The sequence below is a fragment of the Anolis carolinensis genome, chromosome 2 (assembly GCF_035594765.1).
Source record: "Anolis carolinensis isolate JA03-04 chromosome 2, rAnoCar3.1.pri, whole genome shotgun sequence".
Lineage (NCBI taxonomy): Eukaryota > Metazoa > Chordata > Lepidosauria > Squamata > Dactyloidae > Anolis > Anolis carolinensis.
The window spans coordinates 99,935,865-99,956,862 of NC_085842.1; the positions used below are offsets into that span (position 1 = coordinate 99,935,865).

At 41.3% G+C, this 20,998-nt stretch overlaps 2 protein-coding genes across 5 annotated transcripts; one reads left to right on the forward strand and one right to left on the reverse strand.

Moving 5' to 3' along the window:
* Positions 1-433: 433 nt before the first annotated feature.
* Positions 434-19,974, forward strand: hnrnph1 (heterogeneous nuclear ribonucleoprotein H1). 4 transcript variants are annotated; one of them, XM_062973883.1, is made up of 14 exons: positions 434-584; positions 730-819; positions 11,922-12,056; positions 13,269-13,424; positions 13,597-13,740; positions 15,145-15,283; positions 16,177-16,355; positions 16,457-16,528; positions 16,607-16,719; positions 17,186-17,321; positions 17,473-17,556; positions 17,684-17,734; positions 18,680-18,772; positions 19,230-19,974. In XM_062973883.1, exons 2-14 carry the CDS (start codon positions 771-773, stop codon positions 19,346-19,348), a joined length of 1,470 nt encoding a protein of 489 aa, XP_062829953.1. In that variant the 5' UTR covers positions 434-584; positions 730-770; the 3' UTR covers positions 19,349-19,974. The 4 variants fall into 4 exon arrangements, with proteins under 4 accessions (XP_062829953.1, XP_062829954.1, XP_062829951.1 ...); XM_062973884.1 differs by having other exon boundaries at positions 11,928-12,056; XM_062973881.1 differs by lacking the exons at positions 434-584; positions 730-819 and adding an exon at positions 11,358-11,486 and having other exon boundaries at positions 11,928-12,056.
* LOC100557346 (deoxycytidine kinase 2) lies at positions 3,285-8,591 on the reverse strand. Its single transcript, XM_062973885.1, has 7 exons — positions 8,406-8,591; positions 7,179-7,294; positions 6,450-6,643; positions 5,985-6,132; positions 5,136-5,251; positions 4,427-4,526; positions 3,285-3,681 (listed from the first exon to the last, which is right to left on the reverse strand). Exons 1-7 carry the CDS (start codon positions 8,503-8,505, stop codon positions 3,658-3,660), a joined length of 798 nt encoding a protein of 265 aa, XP_062829955.1. The 5' UTR covers positions 8,506-8,591; the 3' UTR covers positions 3,285-3,657.
* Positions 19,975-20,998: the final 1,024 nt, after the last annotated feature.

Sequence of the window (20,998 nt, forward strand, 5' to 3'; positions counted from 1 at the left end):
CGCTTGCCTCAAACAGACAAGAGCTCTGGGTAGCCTGCCATGGTGATTGTCAAAGTGGACCAGCATTTCTATGTTCTCAAATAATATGCTGTGCCTAGGCTGGTTCATCAGGTGCTCTGCTATGGCTGAGTTAGTCTGCAGCAGGCACGGGCAAACTTCGGCCCTCCGGGCGTTTTGGACTTCAATCCCACAATTCCTAACAGCCTACCGGCTGTTAGGAATTGTGGGAGTTGAAGTCCAAAACGCCCTACCGGCTGTTAGGAATTGTGGGAGTTGAAGTCCAAAACGCCCGGAGGGCCGAAGTTTGCCCGTGCCTGTTCTGCAGTGCCTTTCATGTTAGGATCGCCCTGGCTATTGTGTCTCTCATTTTTATGTATGGTTGCACAACCAAACAGAACCGTGAAGCAAAACGGGGAGGTGGGTGGGCGGGGCTTGAGACGCGTCAGCGCCCTCCTCCCGCTGTGATTGGCCGACTCCTCGGGCCGGGAAGGGGGCGAGCCTCGGCGCCTGATGTCACAAGCCTACAAGTGGGGGAAGGAGTTATTTATAGAGGCGGAGAGCAGCTGCGAGGAAGCAAGCTTTGGGTGAGTCGAGGAGGGAGGGAGGGAGGGAGGGAAGAGCCCCCCCCCTTTTCTACAGGCGCCCAGTGGCGTGTGGAGGCCTCCCTTGGGGTCGGGGAAAGGGCGGCCCCGGTTGTAACCTCTCCCTCCTTTCCTTCCGATTGTTCAGCGCTCAATTCGTAAACAAGCCCCGGGAGAGAAAGAGAAGCGATGGACCCGTGTCACACCGAGGAGACTGGCCCAGAGATCCCCGGCCTTGGTGAGTGGGGGAGGAGGGGCAGACGGGCCGAGGCCTAGCGGCCGTTGAGGCCTTCTTTGCGGCTGCGGCTTTTCGAGCGCTGGCGCAGCTCGGGAGGCGGGGCCTGGGCTCGCGGGCGGGCGGCGCGCGCACCCTCTGAGAGCCGTCTCCTCGTTTGTGACGTTGTCCCCTCCCTCCCTTTCCCCCTCCCGCTGTGTTTGTTCTGAGCCCTTCTTATCTCCTTCCTTTCTTCCCTCCCTCCGCTTTCTTCTGACCACGTCCTGCCTCCGCCATTATGGTGGGTGTTTCCGAGCCTGCGCTGTCCTCCCTGCTTTCCTCTCCCCCCCCCCCCCCGCTCGCGCGCGTGCAGCCGCCATTGCGAGGCCAAGGCGCGCGGCGGTGCGCGTGGCGCTTTGCAGGCCGCACTGGGGGAGGGGGAAGGAGGAGGACTCCGTGGTGTAGCCAAAGCTGTGCTTTCTTGATGGAAGGTGGAGGAGAGCAGACAGGGGAGGGAATCAAGCCCACCCAGGGACGATGGCACTCAGGGAGCAGCAAGGGAGGAGGAGGAAGCGTTGGATCCGTTTGGAGGGCGGAAATCCCCAATATGGAGGGGGAGCCCGCCACGTGACCGGTGGCCGCGTGGAAACGCGGCCTGGGCGCCTCGCTTCCGCCCCGCATCCAGGCTCACGTGGGCATTGCGGTGCCCCTGGCCTCCGGCGCCTTTTCAAGTGCTGGTGTCAAGACGTCCAAAGGGAAAGAGAATATTATTATCATTGGTAATAAATCTTGATTTGAACCCTGCACCATCTCCCCAATAGCGGTTCACAGAAGTACTCCCAAGTGCCGCACATAAACAATACGCAAGTACAAATACAATGACAGAAGTATAAACAACAGCTCATAAAATCCCACTAATAAAATTGTAAAATTCCTAAAGCACAGCAGAATCTGTGAATAAGCCGGCAGTCTGCTTTAACAAACTGCAGAGCAGTACACTCCGAGGTTCATCAAGTTGACCATAGATTATACAGGATCCAAGGCCTGTTTGAAGAGCCATGCTTTTCAACTCACCCAAAAGGCCCAAAGAGGGGGCTTATCTAATTTCATTAGGGAGGGTATTTCAGAGCCAATTCCACTGAGAAGGTCCCCTCTCTTGTCCTCACCACCCCTACTTGTTTTTTTAAAAAAAAATAATGCCTTAAAAACGGCTTTACAACCCTGCGCTTGTTCGCTGCCAAGAGATTCCGACCATCATAGCAACTCTATTACTACAGGAGACCCAGTTAAATGGTGACCATGCGTAACTACTATTATTTTTAATTTGTATTCTGCTTTATCTTGAAAAAGAGACCCAAAGCACCTAACAGAAAAAGCAATGATATATATAATTTAAAACTAGAGAACCTAATTAAAATATATAATCAAAGCTATTAAAATAAAAGTTTAAACGGCTAGAACAATTAATAAACATCCACATAGCTAAAATACTCCACGGCACATCCTGGATTGACCTTTCAAATAATCATCCATCTTTAAAAGCCTGACTGAAAAGAAAACTCCAGAAAGACAATAGGGAAGGGGCCATTCTGGCATCTGGGGGGCAGCCACTGAGAAGGAAGGTGGGCCCAAGAGAAGGGTCTCTCTTGAGGATCCCAGTACATAGGAAGTTTCATACTGGGAGATCCAATCAACCAAATAGACCTAAGGTAGTTTCTGGTTGCTTGAGAGTTACTATTAGATAGAGGCCTAACTAATACTATGCCCCATAATACATCCTATCCTGACTCTATTTATTTGATATTAATATTGAAATACAGTAATTAAAAGCAAATCAAAACAAAGGCAAAACCTGATTTAATGTAACAGTCATACTGTACTATAAAAACAGCTTTTTGAATGCAAAAGAATGCCAGTTCTTTGCGTAGTTGAGTCTACTGTATTACTTTTTAAAACAATGCTTGGTTTTGCCTGGAAATAGCCGTATGTCAAAGCAAGATTTTTAGCGACGTGGCTTTACATAGCTAAATAAGTAGATGTGTTTTGAAAAAATCCACAAGTTTGAGATGAGAACATCAACACTAGTTGGTAAAAGTTTCTTAATGCTCTTTAAAACTGCTTCTTGATTTGAGAATACTTGAAATTCAAGGAACTTCAAAACGGTGCAAGCTAGCTACATTGTGTTTTGAAAAGCTTAAAAATCAAAAGGTCAGTTTGCTTCAGAGGCTTACAGATATTTATACCCAAGTTCCCATGAATGTTTGGCTTAACCTCCTGTACATCTCTTTATATTCGTAAACTACCTTTCATTAATATCAGAATTTGGGTGCATCTTGCTCCCTGCAGGAGATCGTTTACTTCTGTTCCCAGTAGAGCTGGAGATCAATAATGACGAATAGCAACACTAATATATTGAAGAAGTGCCCTATTAATGAAGTGCTATATTGAAGATTTTTTTCATTAGTTGTCTAAATGCAAAAATCACTAAATTAAGAATTTACAAAAACGTTTATTATACATGAGTTACTTATCTCGACAAAGGCAGTGCAAAAAACATTGTTTCCATTGAAACTGCTGAGATACTTTTAGTAACTAACTTGTTACAGTCAATGTTTTTTTTTTTCTTTCAAGAAGATAGTGGGGTGACATTTCTCATCTGAGAATATCAATCCACAACATTGGTTCTTCAAGTAATTCCAATGTTTTCAGTAATTCTGTTTTATACCCATGTGGTACAATCCTTTGATCCTGTTGTGCAGCACCCCTTTCATGCAGATACACAAAAACAGGCTATAAAAGTAGTTTATATACATTAGTTAAAGGAAATTGATGTTTCTCTTCACTGTGTAGTATTTCTATTTCCTAAGTTGTCAAAAAACCCTTCACCTGTGAAAAAATAAGAGAAATGAACAAGCAATTAAAAGCAATTCTGATCAAAATCCTAAACTATAAAATCTTCAGTAGTGAAGGTGGGTGGAGGGATTTCCCCCCTCCCCCAGTTTAATTTTTGTGCACACAACTCCAGGGTCTAAATTGCAGATTAAAGGGGAAAAAACTTATTTTGGGAATGAAGATGTGGATCAAATGTTGTGTCTGCCCTCCATTCCAATTCATTTTTAAAACACTACTTGCTACTGCTTGATAAGCAGACTAAGACATTCACTTTTAATAAATGGATGAGTGGTCTGAACTTCACCACACATTGACTCATATCATTTGGAAATACATTTAATTTGGTTGCATTCTGCATATTTGACACCAGTGCTACTCTTAGTGGTGATCAGTGTTGTTCCATGTGCCCTTGGCTGCCAGTCTGCTATTTATAGGGAAGTTGTAGATACTGGGCACTAATATGATACCAATCTCTGACACATTAGGGGGAAAAAAATCAGCCTAAGGAGTATTTTTACACACTAGTCAAATACTGTGTTCAGACATGAACTTCCAAGTCACAAGACTAAATCAGTGGTTAGTCATGTACAAAAGTTTGGATTTTGAAGCAAGCTAGCCAAGACCATGCAAAAATGCTGATTAATAATCCATTGGGGTCAGGTTCTTGCGGTGACTGTTCTAAGTACAAAATGTTTACTGAACAGCAGCACACAGATTTAAAAACAATGGAGATACATACTTTTTCCAACAAATGTTCTTGTTTTATTTCATCGTTTTTGAAGTCGTCATTAACATCTAAAACCAGAGTTGGGATATCTTTCAGGTTGTCGAAATCCACCCTACAAACAATAAGTATGTTTTAATCAACAGAATTCACCATGCATTTTTCCAATAGTAAATTTTGGAAAATTTCCTTGAATGACCATCAACATTTGGTATCGCTTCATTAGTTTAAAAATTGTGAAATTTATTGTTGAAGGTGTATGGAAAACATTTAACGATACGATTCATAGAAACATACAATGTGCATAGCGCCGAAAAATTGATACCATTCCTCCTACATTTCCTGAACACAAGAATGTTCCAAACATTTCTTAAACAGGGTTGTTGTATATTTTCTGGGCTGTATGGCCATGTTCTAGAAGTATTCTCTCCTGACATTTCGCCCACATCTATAGCAGGCATCCTCACAGGTGGTTGTGAGGTAGGGTTAGGCAACCTCTGAGGATGCCTGCCGTAGATGTGGGCGAAATGTCAGGAGAGAATACTTCTAGAACATGGCCATACAGCCCGGAAAACATATAACAAGTGATCCCGGCCATGAAAGCCTTCGACAACACATTTCTTAAACAGTTGAACAGTGTCAGAACATTCATCAATTTATGTAGTGCTAATATTAAATTTATTTCTTCTCTAGCATATCAGTTTTAAAAGTTGTAAGAACTTACTTCATTGTTCTCTCATGAAGCCAGGTTTCATGTTTATAGTGGAGGTTTTCTAGATATTCCAGCTCAATTCCTTGTTCTTCTTCCCTGCCTCTCCGCATTAGCCTCTCCATGCACTTCTACATTTTTAAATACCAAAATACAGTGTTTACAATGTGGTTACTATGAGGCTTCTGAAATGCAAACATTCAGTTTTGCATGTATTTAACACTGAAGTATTTCAAATGTGACACGGGGCACTGTATTGGCTTTACTTTAGATGTTAATACTTTATTTTAGCAGGTTTGGGATTTTTTTATTATGTTCTGCTGATATTACATTACTAATAGAAAAAACAGTTGAATTCCATTCTTGTCTCTTGGCAACAGTGAGAACCCACAGAATTCTGACATTAGAATGGTAAAAGATTTAGAATTGTCTTTGGGTTACAGTTGCTCTAAGTAGGTAAGACTGAATTTGCTTATATATCTGTAAGGCAATTTTCTTACTGTAATTTATATCACCGTGAATCTTGTGGGAAATTAACAAGAGCAGAAGTTTTGTTTTCATCTGTAATAGGGTTGACTTGTACAAATGTAGTACCAAGGATAAAAGGAATCTACATTCAGACACGTTTGTAGCTAAATTTGCCCTTGCCATATGCTTTCATTAGACTAAAAAGCCATCTCATCTTTAAAAAGCATATTTTTGGGATACAATCAGTATGAAAAATTCTTCTATCTACTCTTTCCAGTTTTGACCCAGTAAAGTATATATATGTAACCACTTTAAATCAGAGCTTTGGATTGCTTTCAGCACCTGAATTTACTATCAGCATGTCACCTAAAAGCATAACAACCTCAGAAAGCATACCTCAGGGGTTGTCCGGAGGTAGATAATACCATCTAACTCCAGGTTGGAGTCAAACTGGTTCAGAAGCCATGCATGCCAGTCCTGATAAATTGCCCATTCTGTTTCATTGATGTCTCCCGATTCAAATAAATTGGAAGCAAATACATACCTGTGATAATTTTAAAAAAGGATTTTAAAATGTGGATAGAAATTCATTTGAGAAAAGAAGTTTCATAAAGCTATAGAAGTAACCTACAATTGTTTATATGCTAACTTGAAAATAAGTCCCAACTAACATAATGCATCTTACAACCAGGAAAGCATCCAGCTACGGGATTGGCCTGCAATATCACTGTTACATTTTCTTAATGCTTATTTCCTCTATAATGGGTATTTCTGACATAGGCATCTTTCAATAGGATTCATTTATACCAGATTTCATCCATTGTTGATCCAGTACTGACATGAAAAGATAAGTAAGCTTACCTATCGCTGTACACTGATCTCTCAAAAAACTGCACAGGATGTTCTGCTTCCTGGAGTTTTGCAGAAACTGGTTTTAATTGCGCTTTAACTCGACTCAAACAGGCATAGGTCTGGAATGTATAAGCCCATCTTGTAGGTTTGCCATACAACATCTGAAGCAAATTTCCTCCACTCTTCTGAGATGTTGAAAGCTCCTGATAATGTTAAAAATGTTTTGTTTTCAGTAAATTATTCATGCTGACCTTTAGAAAATTTATGTTTTAAGATGGTCACGGAATTATTTTATTGAAATCGCCAGTTTACCATTAGAATCTGATGGGCTATTTTATACCTAATCCTGAGGTCGTAATTCAGGCTCTTCAGAAAATTATAATCTTGTAAACGGATTATTACGCATTTTTCAGAGTACAGTAGTCTCACTTATCCAACGTTCTGGATTATCCAACGCATTTTTGTAGTCAATGTTTTCAATGCATTGTGATATTTTGGTGCTAAATTCGTAAATACAGTAATTACTACATAGCATTAATGTGTAATGAACTACTTTTTCTGTCAAATTTGTTGTATAACATGATATTTTGGTGCTTAATTTGTAAAATAACCTATTTTGATGTTTAATAGGCTTTTTCTTAATCTCCTTATTATCCAACATATTCGCTTATCCAACGTTCTGGCGGCCCATTTATGTTGGATAAGTGAGACACTACTGTAATTGAAACTAGCACTTACTTGGTGTTCATTTTCAGTTGTCTGGATGTTGCACCACTTGGCAATGGGTTCAGGAATTACTTCCCATTCATCACTGTATTTTTCTAGCAGCTGGACAAAGGTAGATTTCCCTGCAGCTGTGAAGCAAAGCAGTTGAACATATGGGTTGATACTGGCAGAGGAGGAGTGGGAGGGGGATATAGTGTTTTCTGGTAGGCAGCCATTTTCCAAAATCTTCAGTCTTGGAAGCTATTTTAAATTGCCATTTTTTTCTATGATGCTTTGCAGATATTACCCCTTTCCCCCCTTAGCATTGTATGTCTCAATTTTTAATCCCCAAATGAAAAAAAATGAAACCATTGGGTAATACGCAGGAGGAAGACATAGTTGAAGATAATGGTCTCTGGACAGACTCAAATTTAAGGGTGCATCTACATTGGAGAATAATCTTAGTGTGACCCCGCTTGATGTGATGGAAGTATGAGTATTAGAAGGCAATAGCCTTTTCTGTCAGTCCTGGTGTCTTACTACAGATCCAAGGGTGCCACAGCAATGAGCCATGGCAGTTAACGTGGTGTTGTCAGACTGCTTTTGTTCTACAGTATAGATTAGGCATGGACAAACTCGAGCCCTCCAGGTGTTTTGGACTTCAACTCCCACCATTCCTAACAGACTCGCCCCCCCCCCCCCCCCAGTTGCTTAAGCGGAAAGGAAAGAAAGGAAGGGGCCCAGGGCTGTTAGGAATTGTGGGAGTTGAAGTCCAAAACACCTGGAGGAAGGTCCAAGTTGGCCCATGCTTGGGGTAAAACCAATAAATACAAAGTATGAAAGAGATCAGCCTTGGAAGATATCCTGCTTGTCCTTGCCCTCCTTTTCAGCGAAGTATTTCATCCTGATTTGGGGCAGTGGTAAGGCAGGGAGTTTGGCTTGCAAGGACCTGCAGATAGTGCTATCAAAGACTTTGGGTGAAGAGGATCTTGAGTAATCACGAGGCGCTTTCCTAGAGAGCCCAAGCTTGCCTAAGCGTAGCACCGACGTTCCCTCCAAGCGAAAAACAACGGATGGCGAGTCCTTCCTAGATTTTAGCGCCAACATAAACATTTTGGGGGGGGGGGGGGTGTCTCGTTTCTTCTTACTGGCGCAGGGGATTGGAAATCCCCAGTCCCTTGGAGTGTAAGCCTCCCTTTTGCTCTCATTAAATGGTTTTTAAAAATGAGATTCAGATACATATCCCCAATAGATACTCACCGATATTCCCTTCGATTGAGATCTTCTTGAGGCGTTTCTGAAAGCTGTTGTCGAGGGAGCCCTGGGGGCTGAGGCAGAGGCGCTTGGGCGGCGGGTACATGGCGGTCGTCGTCCTCGGCGGGTCTGGCGGGAGCGGGACCAGCGCTTCCCCTGATTCAAGGCTCCCGCCTCCCTCCGGCCAATCCCTGGCTCTGAGGCCGCCTCCCGCCAACGCTGCGCCGCCGGCTCCGCCCCCCGCCCGCTCCAAACGGCCCCTTCCCGCGCTCCGTCAAACCGCTTGTTTGCGAAAGAGAGGAGGGAAGGCGGGGAATCCGCCATTTTGTGCCCATTTCCTTCGTCACTCAGTGCAGAAGCACGGGACGGGAGAGGGACGGGATGGGACCCTCGCCTTTCTAGGTTAGAATTAGTTGTGAATATGGAAGTACTGTACTTCTAGAAAGGGTTATTATTGAGGTAGAAGCAGATCACAGCGAGGCATTGATTTGTATTTATTGTATTTCTATACCGCTTTCCTTCCCCACTGAGGGAGACTCAGTGGTGTAGAACTATAATAGGATGTGTTTCAGGGGTCATCCAGTCCAGCCCCCTCCCCCCACTCTGCCACAAAGGAAAAGAAAGGCAAAACCGCCTCTTAAGGATGCCTTTTAGAATCATAGTTGGAAGAGACCACATGGGCCTTCTAGTCCAGCCCCATTCTGCCATGCAGGAAAAGCAGGATCAAAGCACCCCTGACAGATAGCCATCCAGACTCCGAGGCAGAGAGTTCCACTGCAGAACGGCTCTTACGACCCTTCCAGATAGGCCCTATATTCCCAGAATCCGATCCCAGGTTTTCTGCTTTAAACTGAATTATATGAGTCCCCACTACCTGGGAATCTGGGAAAAAAACAGAAAACCTCGGATATAGGCCCTATCTGGAAAGGCCCTTAGAACCAGGAGGCTTTTCCTAATGTTCAGGTGGTATCTCCTATCCTGTAATTTGAACTCTGAGTCCTATGTCCCTTTACACAGCTGTATAAAATCCCACATTAACTGCTTTGAACTGGGTTATATGGCAGTGTGGACTCAGATAACCCAGTTCAAAGCAGGTATTGTGGATTATCTAAGGGCCCTTCCACACAGCCATATAACCCAAAAATATCAAGGTGGATAATCCACTATTATCTGTTTTGAACTGGTTTATCTGAGGTCCGTTCCACAGTTCAATACAATCCCATATTTTCTGTTTGAACTGGAATATATGGCAGTGTGGACTCTGATAACCCAGTTCAGAACTGATATTGTTGGTTTTCTGCCTTGATATTCTGGGCTATATGGCTGTGTGGAAGGGCCCCGAGTCCACACTGCCATATATTCCAGTTCAAAGCCAATAATGTGAGATTTTTTTTCGGCTCTGGAAGGGGCCTGACTTGATATTCTGGATTATGTGGCTGTATGGAAGGGCCCCTAGTCTCCAGGGCAGCAGAAAACAACTGCTCCCTCTTCCTTATGACAGCCTTTCACATATTTAAACATAGCTATCATGTCTCTTCTGCCATTCAGGTGGAATCTCATCCTGAAATTTGAACCCATTGCTCTTGAGTTCTTTGATCAATTTTAGTCGCCTTTGCCTATGAAAGCCCTGAAATCCATAGGTTGGCCATATGTGAAAAGGCACATGCACGAAGGATGCATTCCCCTAATTTGGTAAATTTATAAAATACAAATTCATTCTGTGCCCAGATACATCTAACCACAGGGATTTGTTAGAAAATACTGTCTTAGTACAGTAGAGGGTTATTTCAGTCTAGTAAAATCGTTTGGGTTTTGCTTGTAGCATTTCTTAAAACCATGTTTTTTCCAGTGAAAACTTTGAATGCTTCCTTATGCCAAGAGTGGTTAAGCTTCTAAGTACTGTAAATGAAAAGGGGTCACTTGACTTAAGATTTTAGCATCAGCGCTTCCTCCATGCTGTCCATAGCTTTGCCTGCTGTGAAGTAACTTCCTACTGCTGCTTTGAAAAGTGTTGTGATTTGTTCCAAGTGATTTAAATGGAAGGCTTTAATATGTTGAGTGCCCTCTTGCTTTGCTCAACAAAGCACGTTTATATTTGCGTGTAATCATAAATCTTATCTGGGTTGCTGTGAGTTTTCCAGGTGGTATGGCCATGTTCCAGAAGCATTCTCTCCTGATGGTCTACCTGCATCTACCGTATGATAGGCATCCTCAGAGATTGAGGTCTGTTGGAAACTAGGCAAGTGGGGTTTATATATCTGTGGAAAGTCCAGGGTGGGAGAAAGAACTCTTTGTCTGTTTGAGGCAAATATGAATGTAGCAGTTGGCCACCTTGATTAGCATTGAATAGCCCGGCAGCTTCAAAGGATTCCCTCAGGCAGTAAGCAGCCAGTTCTTGAAGCTGCAAGGCTATTTAATGCTAATCAAGGTGGCCAATTGCTACATTACATTCACACCCCTGTCAAGCAGACAAGACTTCTTTCTCCCACCCTGAACCTTTCACAGACATATAAACACCACTTGACTAGTTTCCAACAGACCTAAACAACCTCTGAGAATGCAGGCAGAACATCAGGAGAGAATGCTTCTGTGATATGGCCATACAGCCCGGAAAATTTACAGCAACCCAGGGCCCTTCCACACAGCCCTGTATCCCAGAATATCGAGGCAAAAAGTCCCACATTGTCTGAGTGTGGACTCAGATAACCCAGTTCAAAGCAGATATTGTGGAATTTTCTGCCTTGATATTCTGGGATATAGGGCTGTGTGGAAAGGCCCCCAGTGATTCCGGCCATGAAATGAAAGCCTTCGACAGCACAAACCATAGCCTTAAATGCGGCTTTGTTCTCAGACGCATGCGCACAAAGCGATGTATTTATTATTGGAAATCAGCGCGTGCGCAGAGGAGCCGCCGCCTTGGGGCTTGGGGTGGAGCAAGTGCAATTGGGCTGCGTAGGTGGTGCTCCAAGGCGGTGGGGGAGGGGGGGGAACAACTTCCCGCAGCGCGTGCGTCGTTTCAGTGCCGAGGTGTGCGCATGCGCTTTGGGTTCCTATTTTGGGCCACGCCGCGCCAGACTTTAGGAGCAGGTGAGAGCGCGCTTTACTTTCCGGAGTTGTTGGTCCCAATCCCGGTTTGTCCGAGGCGGTGGCTCCTTTGCTGGGCCGCCAGCTTTTTCTTCGAGCCGCCTTTGGCGGTTGAGGCCTGTTGTTTTGTGAAACGGAGGCGGTCCCCGAGTCCGGTCGAGCGGAAGTACAGTACCCGCTCGGCGCCATTTCCTCAGCCTGGCGCCTACCGCGTCTCGGGAGCTTTCTGCGCTGGGGCGAAGCGGGTCGTTGAGAGAGGAGGAGGGTTTCTGTTGCCATGTGTAGGTGCTTCAAAGGGAGGAAGGGGAGGGAAGGAAAGAAAGGGGGAAACTTTAGCCGCGGACCGGGGCTGGGGGAAGGAAGGGAGGCTGCCTGGCCGATCCCGGCCCCCACTCAGTGTGGCGACGCCCCGCCTTTGTTTGTTTTCTTGCCTCGTAGTAACAGAAGGGGAAGCGGAGACCACGCTCACCTCCAGCATGATGTTGAACGCCGAGGGCGGCGAGGGCTACGTCGTCAAGGTGCGGGGCCTGCCCTGGTCCTGCTCCGCTGACGAGGTGCAGAGGTTCTTCTCCGGTAAGTAAGGCCCCCTTCCCTCCCTTGTCTTCCTTGCCTGCCTGCCTGCCTTGGAAGCAGTAGCTGGGAAACCAAGAGCACCTGTAGGGGCTGGTTTTGCCTCACAGGAAAACTTAACTGTTTGCCATTCTTGTGGGAGAACAGAGTGGACCAAAAGTCACAACGCGACCTCAGTATTTAACAATTCCTTTGTTTTATCTGTAATTTACAGTTCCAATTATAATACCATTTACATGTAATTTTTTAAAAAGGAAGTTGTTAAAGCTGCAGGCAGTTTTTGTGACCCAGTTTGGCCAAAGTTGAGGGTATGTGAAAAGTTCAAAAAGTGTTCCTAGGTCTGTACAGGTTACTTGGAATGATCAGTGGTAAGGGCCAAAAGTTTTTCAAATAACAGACACAGGGTTGCTGTCAGATTTCCAGGCTGTATGGCCATTTTCCAGAAGCATTTTCTCCTGACGTTTTGCCCACTTCTATAGCAGCCATCCTCAGAGGTTGTGAGGTATGTTGGAAACTAGGCTAGTGGTGTTTATATATGTGTGTAATGTCTGAGTGGGAGAAATAACTCCTTGTCTGCCTGAGGAAAGTGTGAATGTTGCAGTTGGCTACCTTGATTAGCATGGAATGGCTTTGCAGCTTCTTGCCTGAGGAAGCAATTCAGTGCTAATCAAGCCGGCCAATTGCAACATTCACACTTGCCTCAAGCAGACAATAATTCTTTCTCCCACCCTGGACCTTCCACAGATATATAACCCCCACTTGCCTAGTTCTCAACAGACCTCACAACTTCTGAGGATGCCTGCCATAGATGCAGTCGAAACGTCAGGAAAGACTGCTTCTTGAACATGGCCTTACAGCCCAAAATACTTAAGCAACCCAGTGGTTCTAGCCATTGAAGCATTCGACAACACATTAAGCAGACACAAAAATTTGCAATAACTACAGAATAGATAGAAATTTAACTCATACGTAGATCTTGCCTTTATTTACTAGTTATCTTTAGATTAAGTTGCAAATCTTTTATATATAAATAAATGAAGACAGATTCTCTGGTGCTATTACTGAAAACGAGTATACTGGCTTGAAAGGTTGAAATGCTCAATGAGAGTGCATGTGAGGGATTAATTGTACAGCCTTATGAGCCACATTTTTTATCCTTTTTCGGAGACTGATGATGCTCTGTTAGTAACTTTCTATTCTCCCATTCTTCCTTAGAATGCAAAATACTGAATGGATCTTCTGGGGTCCGTTTTATCTACACCAGAGAAGGACGACCAAGTGGAGAAGCATTTGTGGAACTGGAAACCGAAGAAGATGTGAAATCTGCATTGAAAAAGGACAGAGAAACAATGGGACACAGATATGTTGAAGGTTTGAATTGGCATAGTAACTGACTAAATAGGTTTTTTATTTGGGTGGAATTTAGATGCATGATTACCTTTCTGTGTTTCTGTGAATGTGAACCTGTTCTCCAAATGACTGTTGTGCATTGACCTTTATGCGCCAAATTCCAAAATTCATTAATTCTGAGTGCCTCTTACAGTCTTCAAGTCAAACAACGTTGAAATGGATTGGGTTCTGAAGCATACTGGTCCTAACAGCCCTGATACGGCTAATGATGGTTTTGTACGTCTTAGAGGACTTCCATTTGGTTGTAGCAAGGAAGAAATTGTTCAGTTTTTCTCAGGTATGTGGGGTAAAGTTCTGGCTATAGTCTTGGTAAAGATTAGAAATGCTAGTGGCACTGAAATGCATAGCCATGCTAGTACAGTTTAATTGTGTTTAAACTGCCACTTTTGAATGTTTAATGTTTCTGGTGTTTGTAATTCAAGCATTGTTTAGATTATTTTCTATGTGAATGGAAAATTACCTCCAGAATTTCAAGTATCAACTTGATCTTTTATTTAGTCTCATTCTCCAAAGTTTAAAGTGGATTAATACATTAAAAAGAAAAGTAGATACTGATAGACTGGAGGGAAAAAATAACCATGTTAACCCTTTCACTGTACTTCGACAAGCATTTAGAATCCTTCTGATGTACGTGAATGGGGAATGGTCATTAATGTAGTTTAAACAGGTTGAAATATGGACTGAAATAATGAAACAACTCTTGATTTTCATGGTTGGGCAAAGTTGAGCAAACTAAACTCACAAAATAGTTCCTTTTAAGTTCTCAATATGTAGGTGGGGTGATGAAAGTAAGTTTTGGGGATTTTTTTTGATGTAGGCTCTTTTTGGAGATGGGCTAAATTCTTTACTAGTACTTTGATAGCTGATTTTGTTGCCCAGCTGTGACTTTGGGAGTTCTTTCTTCTGGATCAAAATAGCTAGTAAATCTTTTTGTGTATTCTGATATAACTGGTAGAACTCCTTTGTTTTCTGACAGTTACAATAATAGTATAGAAGAAGCTTACTCTTATGTTTGTAAAGATGATTAGCTTCAAGATTGGATATATAATTAAAACATTTGTTTCCTAAAAACCTGGAATGGGAAATGCTTACACATAACAGAAACAAAAGCAAATACAGAAATGAGTTTTACACATCAATGTTTGGAATGTGATGCAGTAGTCCAGATAAATTTCAAGTGTTTTCTTTGTTCAGTTACAGTGTTACGATCAATTTATGTAACTTAGATTTCATTGAAAACTGTTTATTTTCCAAATTCTTTTGTCACAAATCATAATTGTGTTCATGGAGTTTCAAAAATGAGTATTTTTGTAGTGCAAATATGATTTTATCAGCTAATAAATTTACTTGAAGTTGTTTTAAAACTTAGAAGTTGTTATGATTTGTAGAATTTATCATGCTTTATTTTTTAGAGATTTTAATCTTTTTAAAAAAGAGAATGTTTGATTTAAGCGCTACAGAATTATAGTCTGTTATAGGCAGTTTGTGTTAAAAATCTGATAGAATATAATATATGCTCATGTTGAAATGTTTCTGTTGTAATAGTGTTAATAGTATGGTATACTGATTCTAAACTTAAAAGTATAACTTCTGGTGTATGTTAAAGCTATAAGAAAATCGTGATTGGGCTTGTGATGTTAATATTACCCCCCTACTGGGGTTATTTGTCCTTGGGTTGAAGGGTTGGAAATCGTGCCAAATGGGATAACATTGCCGGTGGACTTCCAGGGGAGGAGTACGGGGGAGGCCTTCGTGCAGTTTGCTTCACAGGAAATAGCTGAAAAGGCTCTAAAGAAACACAAGGAAAGAATAGGGCACAGGTGGGGATGGATGGTTGGTTGGATATGTCGCTCTTCTTATGGTAACTGTTGTTAAATCCATATTCTCTCTTCTCAAGTGCTCACCTTACAACATATAATTTCATCCCTACTAACACCTCCCAATTTTATTTTTAAATGTTATTTTCTTAACATATGTGCAGACTAGCTGACGCGCTAGTTCTGCTTTTCCCTAGATTATTTTTTAAGCCTGTTAATTCTGAACAAGTTTAAACATAAGGAAGTTGAGAGACTATGGTTTTAAATTTTTCTGATAGCACCAATTATGACTCATAGTTCTAAAGACACTTAGCATCTTATTACCATAAGAAAATGTGATTGCTAAACTTGTTCTATACATTAATGTAACATTTTCTTGTGTAATTTTTCACTTAAATTTATAACTTCCAAAAATGTCACAAAGGGTTCTTTTTGAAGTTTTGTGACTTAATTGAAGCATGCATTTTTGCCTATGCTGATTTGCTGTGCAAATGCATAGGATGGGCTTGTGAGCACAAAAAGCTTGTTGAAATGTATTGATGGGTTAAAATTCTGGCGGAGGCTCGTTTTTTAACTCTCCTGCTTATTGCCATTTGAGCAAATATGGGTGCTGTTGAGTGGACATATGTTCCTCCAGAATATGTTCTGATTATTTGAAATATAAATTAGCTTGCTCTCCCAAACCCTTAAGGTTGGGATCCTTTAATGAGCAAACACATTATCAATAAACTGATTTATGCAATTAGCCTTGGGTTAACTGTTACTGTAATCTAAAAAACCTGGCTTTAATTTGCCAGTTCCAAGGCTCTGACTTTATGACGTGTTACTCTGTGTAATGTTTATGTGCAGCTTTTTCAAAAGAGGTTCAATTACTTTTATGTGTGTAAACTTTCCAGGTATATTGAAATCTTCAAGAGTAGCAGAGCTGAAGTGCGCACTCATTATGACCCTCCTCGCAAACTAATGGCCATGCAGCGGCCAGGTCCTTATGACCGGCCAGGTGTGGGAAGAGGCTATAACAGCCTTGGTAGAGGAAGTGGCTTTGAAAGAATGAGACGTGGGGCTTATGGTGGAGGTGAGTATGCAAACCTTATTTTATACTTCAGAAGCAAATTATATGCAGTGAATGTCTAGTGGAAAGATTAATTTCTGCATGTTCCCGATTTGGGTTTGTAGGCTATGGTGGCTATGATGACTACAATGGATATAATGATGGATATGGCTTTGGATCTGATAGATTTGGAAGAGGTAAGCATTAATAATTGGGGTAAACGAAGCAGCTCATTTTATGTACAAAAGATAAAGTATGCACTCTACTTTCTATAGGAATATCAGATCACAGATATGGAGATGGATCTTCTACTTTCCAAAGCACAACTGGCCATTGTGTACACATGAGAGGATTACCTTACAGAGCTACAGAAAATGACATCTACAATGTAAGTTACTATCTGACTTACATTTCAAGTCATCTGTTTTTCTTTGACCTATGCTTTAGTTCTTAGTTCCAGCTAGCATAGACCAGAGAGCCAGCGTGATACAATGATTTGGTTATTGGACTAGCACTGAGACCAGGTTGGATCCCCACTTGGTCATGGAAACCCAGTGGGTGATCTTAGGAAGGTCACACTATCAACCTCAGAGGAAGGCAAAATCCCCGCTGAATGAGCCATGCCAAGAAAACCCAGATTGGTTCACCTTATGGCCATCACAAGTCAGAATCAACTTAAGAGGCATACAATGGCAAGAACACACCTAGTGGATACATGGTACTTACCCTATGTGATACTTCTTTCTAGTAGTTGATTCAGTGGCTCTTCCGATTGGGACTAAGCAGTAAGATTCAGTGTATGGTGCTACAATTTTCATGAGCTAATAATGGCTTCTATTTGATTTCCTCCTCAGTTCTTTTCCCCACTTAATCCTGTAAGAGTACACATTGAAATTGGACCTGATGGCCGAGTGACAGGTGAAGCAGATGTTGAATTTGCTACTCATGAAGATGCTGTGGCTGCAATGTCTAAAGACAAAGCAAATATGCGTAAGTCAGTGCTATTAACACTCCTAGTATCACTGCAGCAGTGTTCAGCCTTGAACAAAGCTAGAGTTTGCATTAAGATAAGTTTTATTTTCCTACTGTACCTTGACCTAATGTGCATATTGAGATTGTTATCCCCATTTTGTTTCCTTAGAACATCGATATGTAGAACTCTTCTTGAATTCTACAGCTGGAGGAAGTGGTGGTGCATATGGCAGCCAGATGATGGGAGCAGTAGGTATGTGAAAGCAATTTGGCTTCATGTTAAATGTTTCTGGTATTTTGCAAAGCTGGCTAATTTGGTACAGTTCTTGCTTATTTGAAGTGACCTAAAACTGAAATTCAACGTTCTGTCTTAATCACAGTCAAGGAAACAGAAGGAGTAGTTCAAGACTGGAACACTAACACATTGGCAGGTAAATAAATCTTTTAGTTATACATTCCAAATTTATGCTACTAAATAAATATATTTGTTGTGCGAGTGGTGGTATGAGTGATTTTTCAAGGTGGTATGGGGATACCTAAAATGTGGGAACATTTTTTCTCTATATAATGTTGCAGTAGGTTTTTTTAGGGGGGGCAAGTAAAAGAGTGTGGGTTAGAGGATGAAATTACATTAGTAATAATTAGCGCAATGATTATTTCACTTCATTGATTTTCTTTGTAGCAACAAAATTGATTTGCCCATTTTTACCTTCCTACATCCTGTAGAAATAATATCTTTAGAATCTGACTTTGCTTGTTTTTATGATTTTATTCTAAAAACGGTGGTTGGTTTTCTCTAATGTATGGGCGTCTGTTGCTTTTTATATTTCATTTTATAAAATGGCTTACATCTTGTGCTTCATAAGATAAAATTAAGTTTAAAACCATACGCTGAAGTGCAAAAAGGTTTTTCAGATATGTCAATAGTAGTAACTTCTGTATATTTTTGTTACAAAACTTGTTTTGTATGAGATGCATATTTAAGAACAGCTTGGTTTGTGTGCTCGCAGATGAAGGCTGTGATCTACCAAAATTTTCAACTTCCTATTTTAAAAGCTTCAGCTTGGTTAGTACATTTGAGAAAAATATGGACTACTCTGAGGAATAAGCCTATTTCATACAAACACAGACACACAAAATACTTAACTAAAAAGCATAGTTGTCTTGAATCATGTCACAGAAATTAATCATTGGCAAAATCGGCTCTACAAATAGTTTCCTTAGTAGTGAGGAGAAAATGAAGAAGCATCTTTTTCAAATGAGTACGTGATAAAAGAGCAACAGATCTGAGCTATTTAGGTAGAATGTAGTATGTGCAACTCTTGTAAATGTTGTCGGTAGTCAAAGTTTTAACTTGCATGTCCTTAACTTAAAAGGTAGCCAATCCAGTTATGGTGGTCCAACCAATCAACAGTTGAGTGGAGGTTATGGAGGAGGTTATGGTGGTCAAAGCAGCATGAGTGGATATGGTAAGAAGTTTTTATATTAATCTTACAGGTCTGTGCATTGAAGGCAAAAGCTACCTAGCTTTGGCAAACAGTGAATTACAGATAGTGGAGGATTGTGCAAGTATTGAGCTTGTTCCATTTTAAAATTTTAGAAAGGCAGTGTACAAAAGTGAGGATAAGAACAAATTTCCTGATAGTACTGATTCTTTAAAAAAATTGGAACTGAATAGTTAGTTCTGTCATCTTGTGATGTGCAAAGTGGTCATGTATATTAGATTACAGTAGAGGGGGAGGGCATTCAGATGTTTTAGGACTGACTTTACGCATCACAAAGAATTGGGAGTTTTGTATTTTTAAACTTGAAATTAGTTTTCTTTAAAAGTACAGGCTTGTGCAAGGTGAAACAAGGAAGATAACTTGTCAAGGGGGAGTGTGAACTGCATTGTTTTCACTTCTTTTAATTTGCTATCTCCCTTAGGTAACCACAGTGCGATGAACAGCAGCTACTACAGTAGTGGCAACCGTGCTTCCATGGGAGTGAATGGCATGGCTGGGATGTCTAATATGTCCAACATGAGTGGTGGCTGGGGAATGTAAATTGTTCTCCTTAATTTTTCATCATTTTTTAAGAAAACAAAACAAAAAACTAAGTTTAACAGTTTTGCAATACAAGCTTGTGATTTATGCTTTACTTGTAAGTGAAATCAGGATCATTTTAAACCATTCGGCTTCAGTATTTTTGAGTATGCTGAAACTTTCATCTAGGGTGTAAGTCAAGTAAAGGCGTTCCTGTTAAACAATTTCAGCTTTCCCCCAGTTTTTGTTGTAGGAGTGTATTTGAGCGGTGAGCGTATTTAGGTTCAAGCTGTTTCAATTATGTTAAATGTTGCTCTTATACCATATAACACCAAACACTTTTCAGTGCATGTTCAGGAACATGCTTTTTTGTACAAACAAAATATAGGAGCTGTGTTGGAAACTCAAGTGAACATTTGGCATGTTAGTTCAAGATTTTCTTTTTTTTAATATCTTGTAAGACACATTTAAGCTTTTAAGTTAATGGGGAAATGTGAGATGCAATACAGCTACCTTTAGGATTTTGGTCTTGGTATTCATATGAAATCTGAGGCCTTGATTTAATCTTTCATTGTATTGTGATTTACTTTTAGGTGTATTGAGCTAAGTGAAACTTGTTAAAATAAAACTTCCTTTTAAAAACTGGACATTCTCTTGATTTTAAATAGTCATTTTACTCTAGTGGTGGTTTTATCTGGTATGTCAGCCGTCTCAAGAGTAACATTTCTTATGGGCTGCTGCCTTGCTGGAATTTGGTGGTAGTTCGGATGTGTTTTCATATCCATTTTGCATGGATCTAGGAAACATAAAATAGAGATGTGTAATAATTGTCATATTCTGCCTCCAATCCTTGGTATCCAAATCTCTTAGAAGAACTAGACCCAAAAATAGTTGCTCAATGAGTACTGGATATAGAAGGCCAAAAAGACATTGCTACCCTTAGTAAAGCTGGCTCATTGAAATGGTTAAGTCGCTTTAAACATACTTTCCAAACAGCCCGGTAGCTAAAGACAGAAATGCCTAAACACCTCAGGAGGATATTTACCAGAGTTTGTTTTGAGCAGCTGGATACAATGGTCAAACACGGAAGGTTTAATCCAAGTTCCATACAACAAACGATTTTGTATTTGTGGAGCATCAGAGGGGGATATCGCACATGTACTGTTCAGCTGTGAATTGTATAAGAAAAAGAGAGACCAATGCCTCGGGCCATACATTATTCACAAAACACACTGGGACCCACATATTAAAACTTCATTTTTGTTGGCCGGCCAGAATCCTAAAATAATACAAAGCCCTTTTCCTATTCATAGCAACACAGCTGAGAATTGCATATTTGGAATCAATTGGGGTAAACTGTGGAGGTGATGCAGATATTTGACCTGAATGGGATCTTGTTAACAGCTTGTTTATTTTAACTTCTTTTGTACCGCGAGTTGTATGTATGTATATGTGTTAAATGTTTTGATACAGTCGATGGGCCAATCAATAAAATGTGATTTGATTTGCCTCTAATCCCTTGGGAGTTTAGCATTCTGATCGTTTGGCATAGCTGGTTGTAAGGCATAAAATCAACATTTGCCAAATGTAAAATTATCACGAGGTGGGCTGTAACATGCGGCAGTATTGATGTAGCAGAAGGAGTCCCATGTTCCATTGTCTTTTTTGCTC

Bases quoted from the DNA above. Each gene is read 5' to 3' on its own strand.
- hnrnph1 (XM_062973883.1), top strand. From the start codon at position 771: ATGGACCCGTGTCACACCGAGGAGACTGGCCCAGAGATCCCCGGCCTT. The intron at 820-11,921 runs GTGAGTGGGGGA...CTTGCCTCGTAG, and splicing joins CCCAGAGATCCCCGGCCTTG to TAACAGAAGGGGAAGCGGAG. The intron at 12,057-13,268 runs GTAAGTAAGGCC...ATTCTTCCTTAG, and splicing joins GGTGCAGAGGTTCTTCTCCG to AATGCAAAATACTGAATGGA.
- LOC100557346 (XM_062973885.1), bottom strand. From the start codon at position 8,505: ATGTACCCGCCGCCCAAGCGCCTCTGCCTCAGCCCCCAGGGCTCCCTC. The intron at 6,644-7,178 runs GTAAGTGCTAGT...TAACATTATCAG, and splicing joins CAACTGAAAATGAACACCAA to GAGCTTTCAACATCTCAGAA. The intron at 6,133-6,449 runs GTAAGCTTACTT...AAATTATCACAG, and splicing joins AGATCAGTGTACAGCGATAG to GTATGTATTTGCTTCCAATT.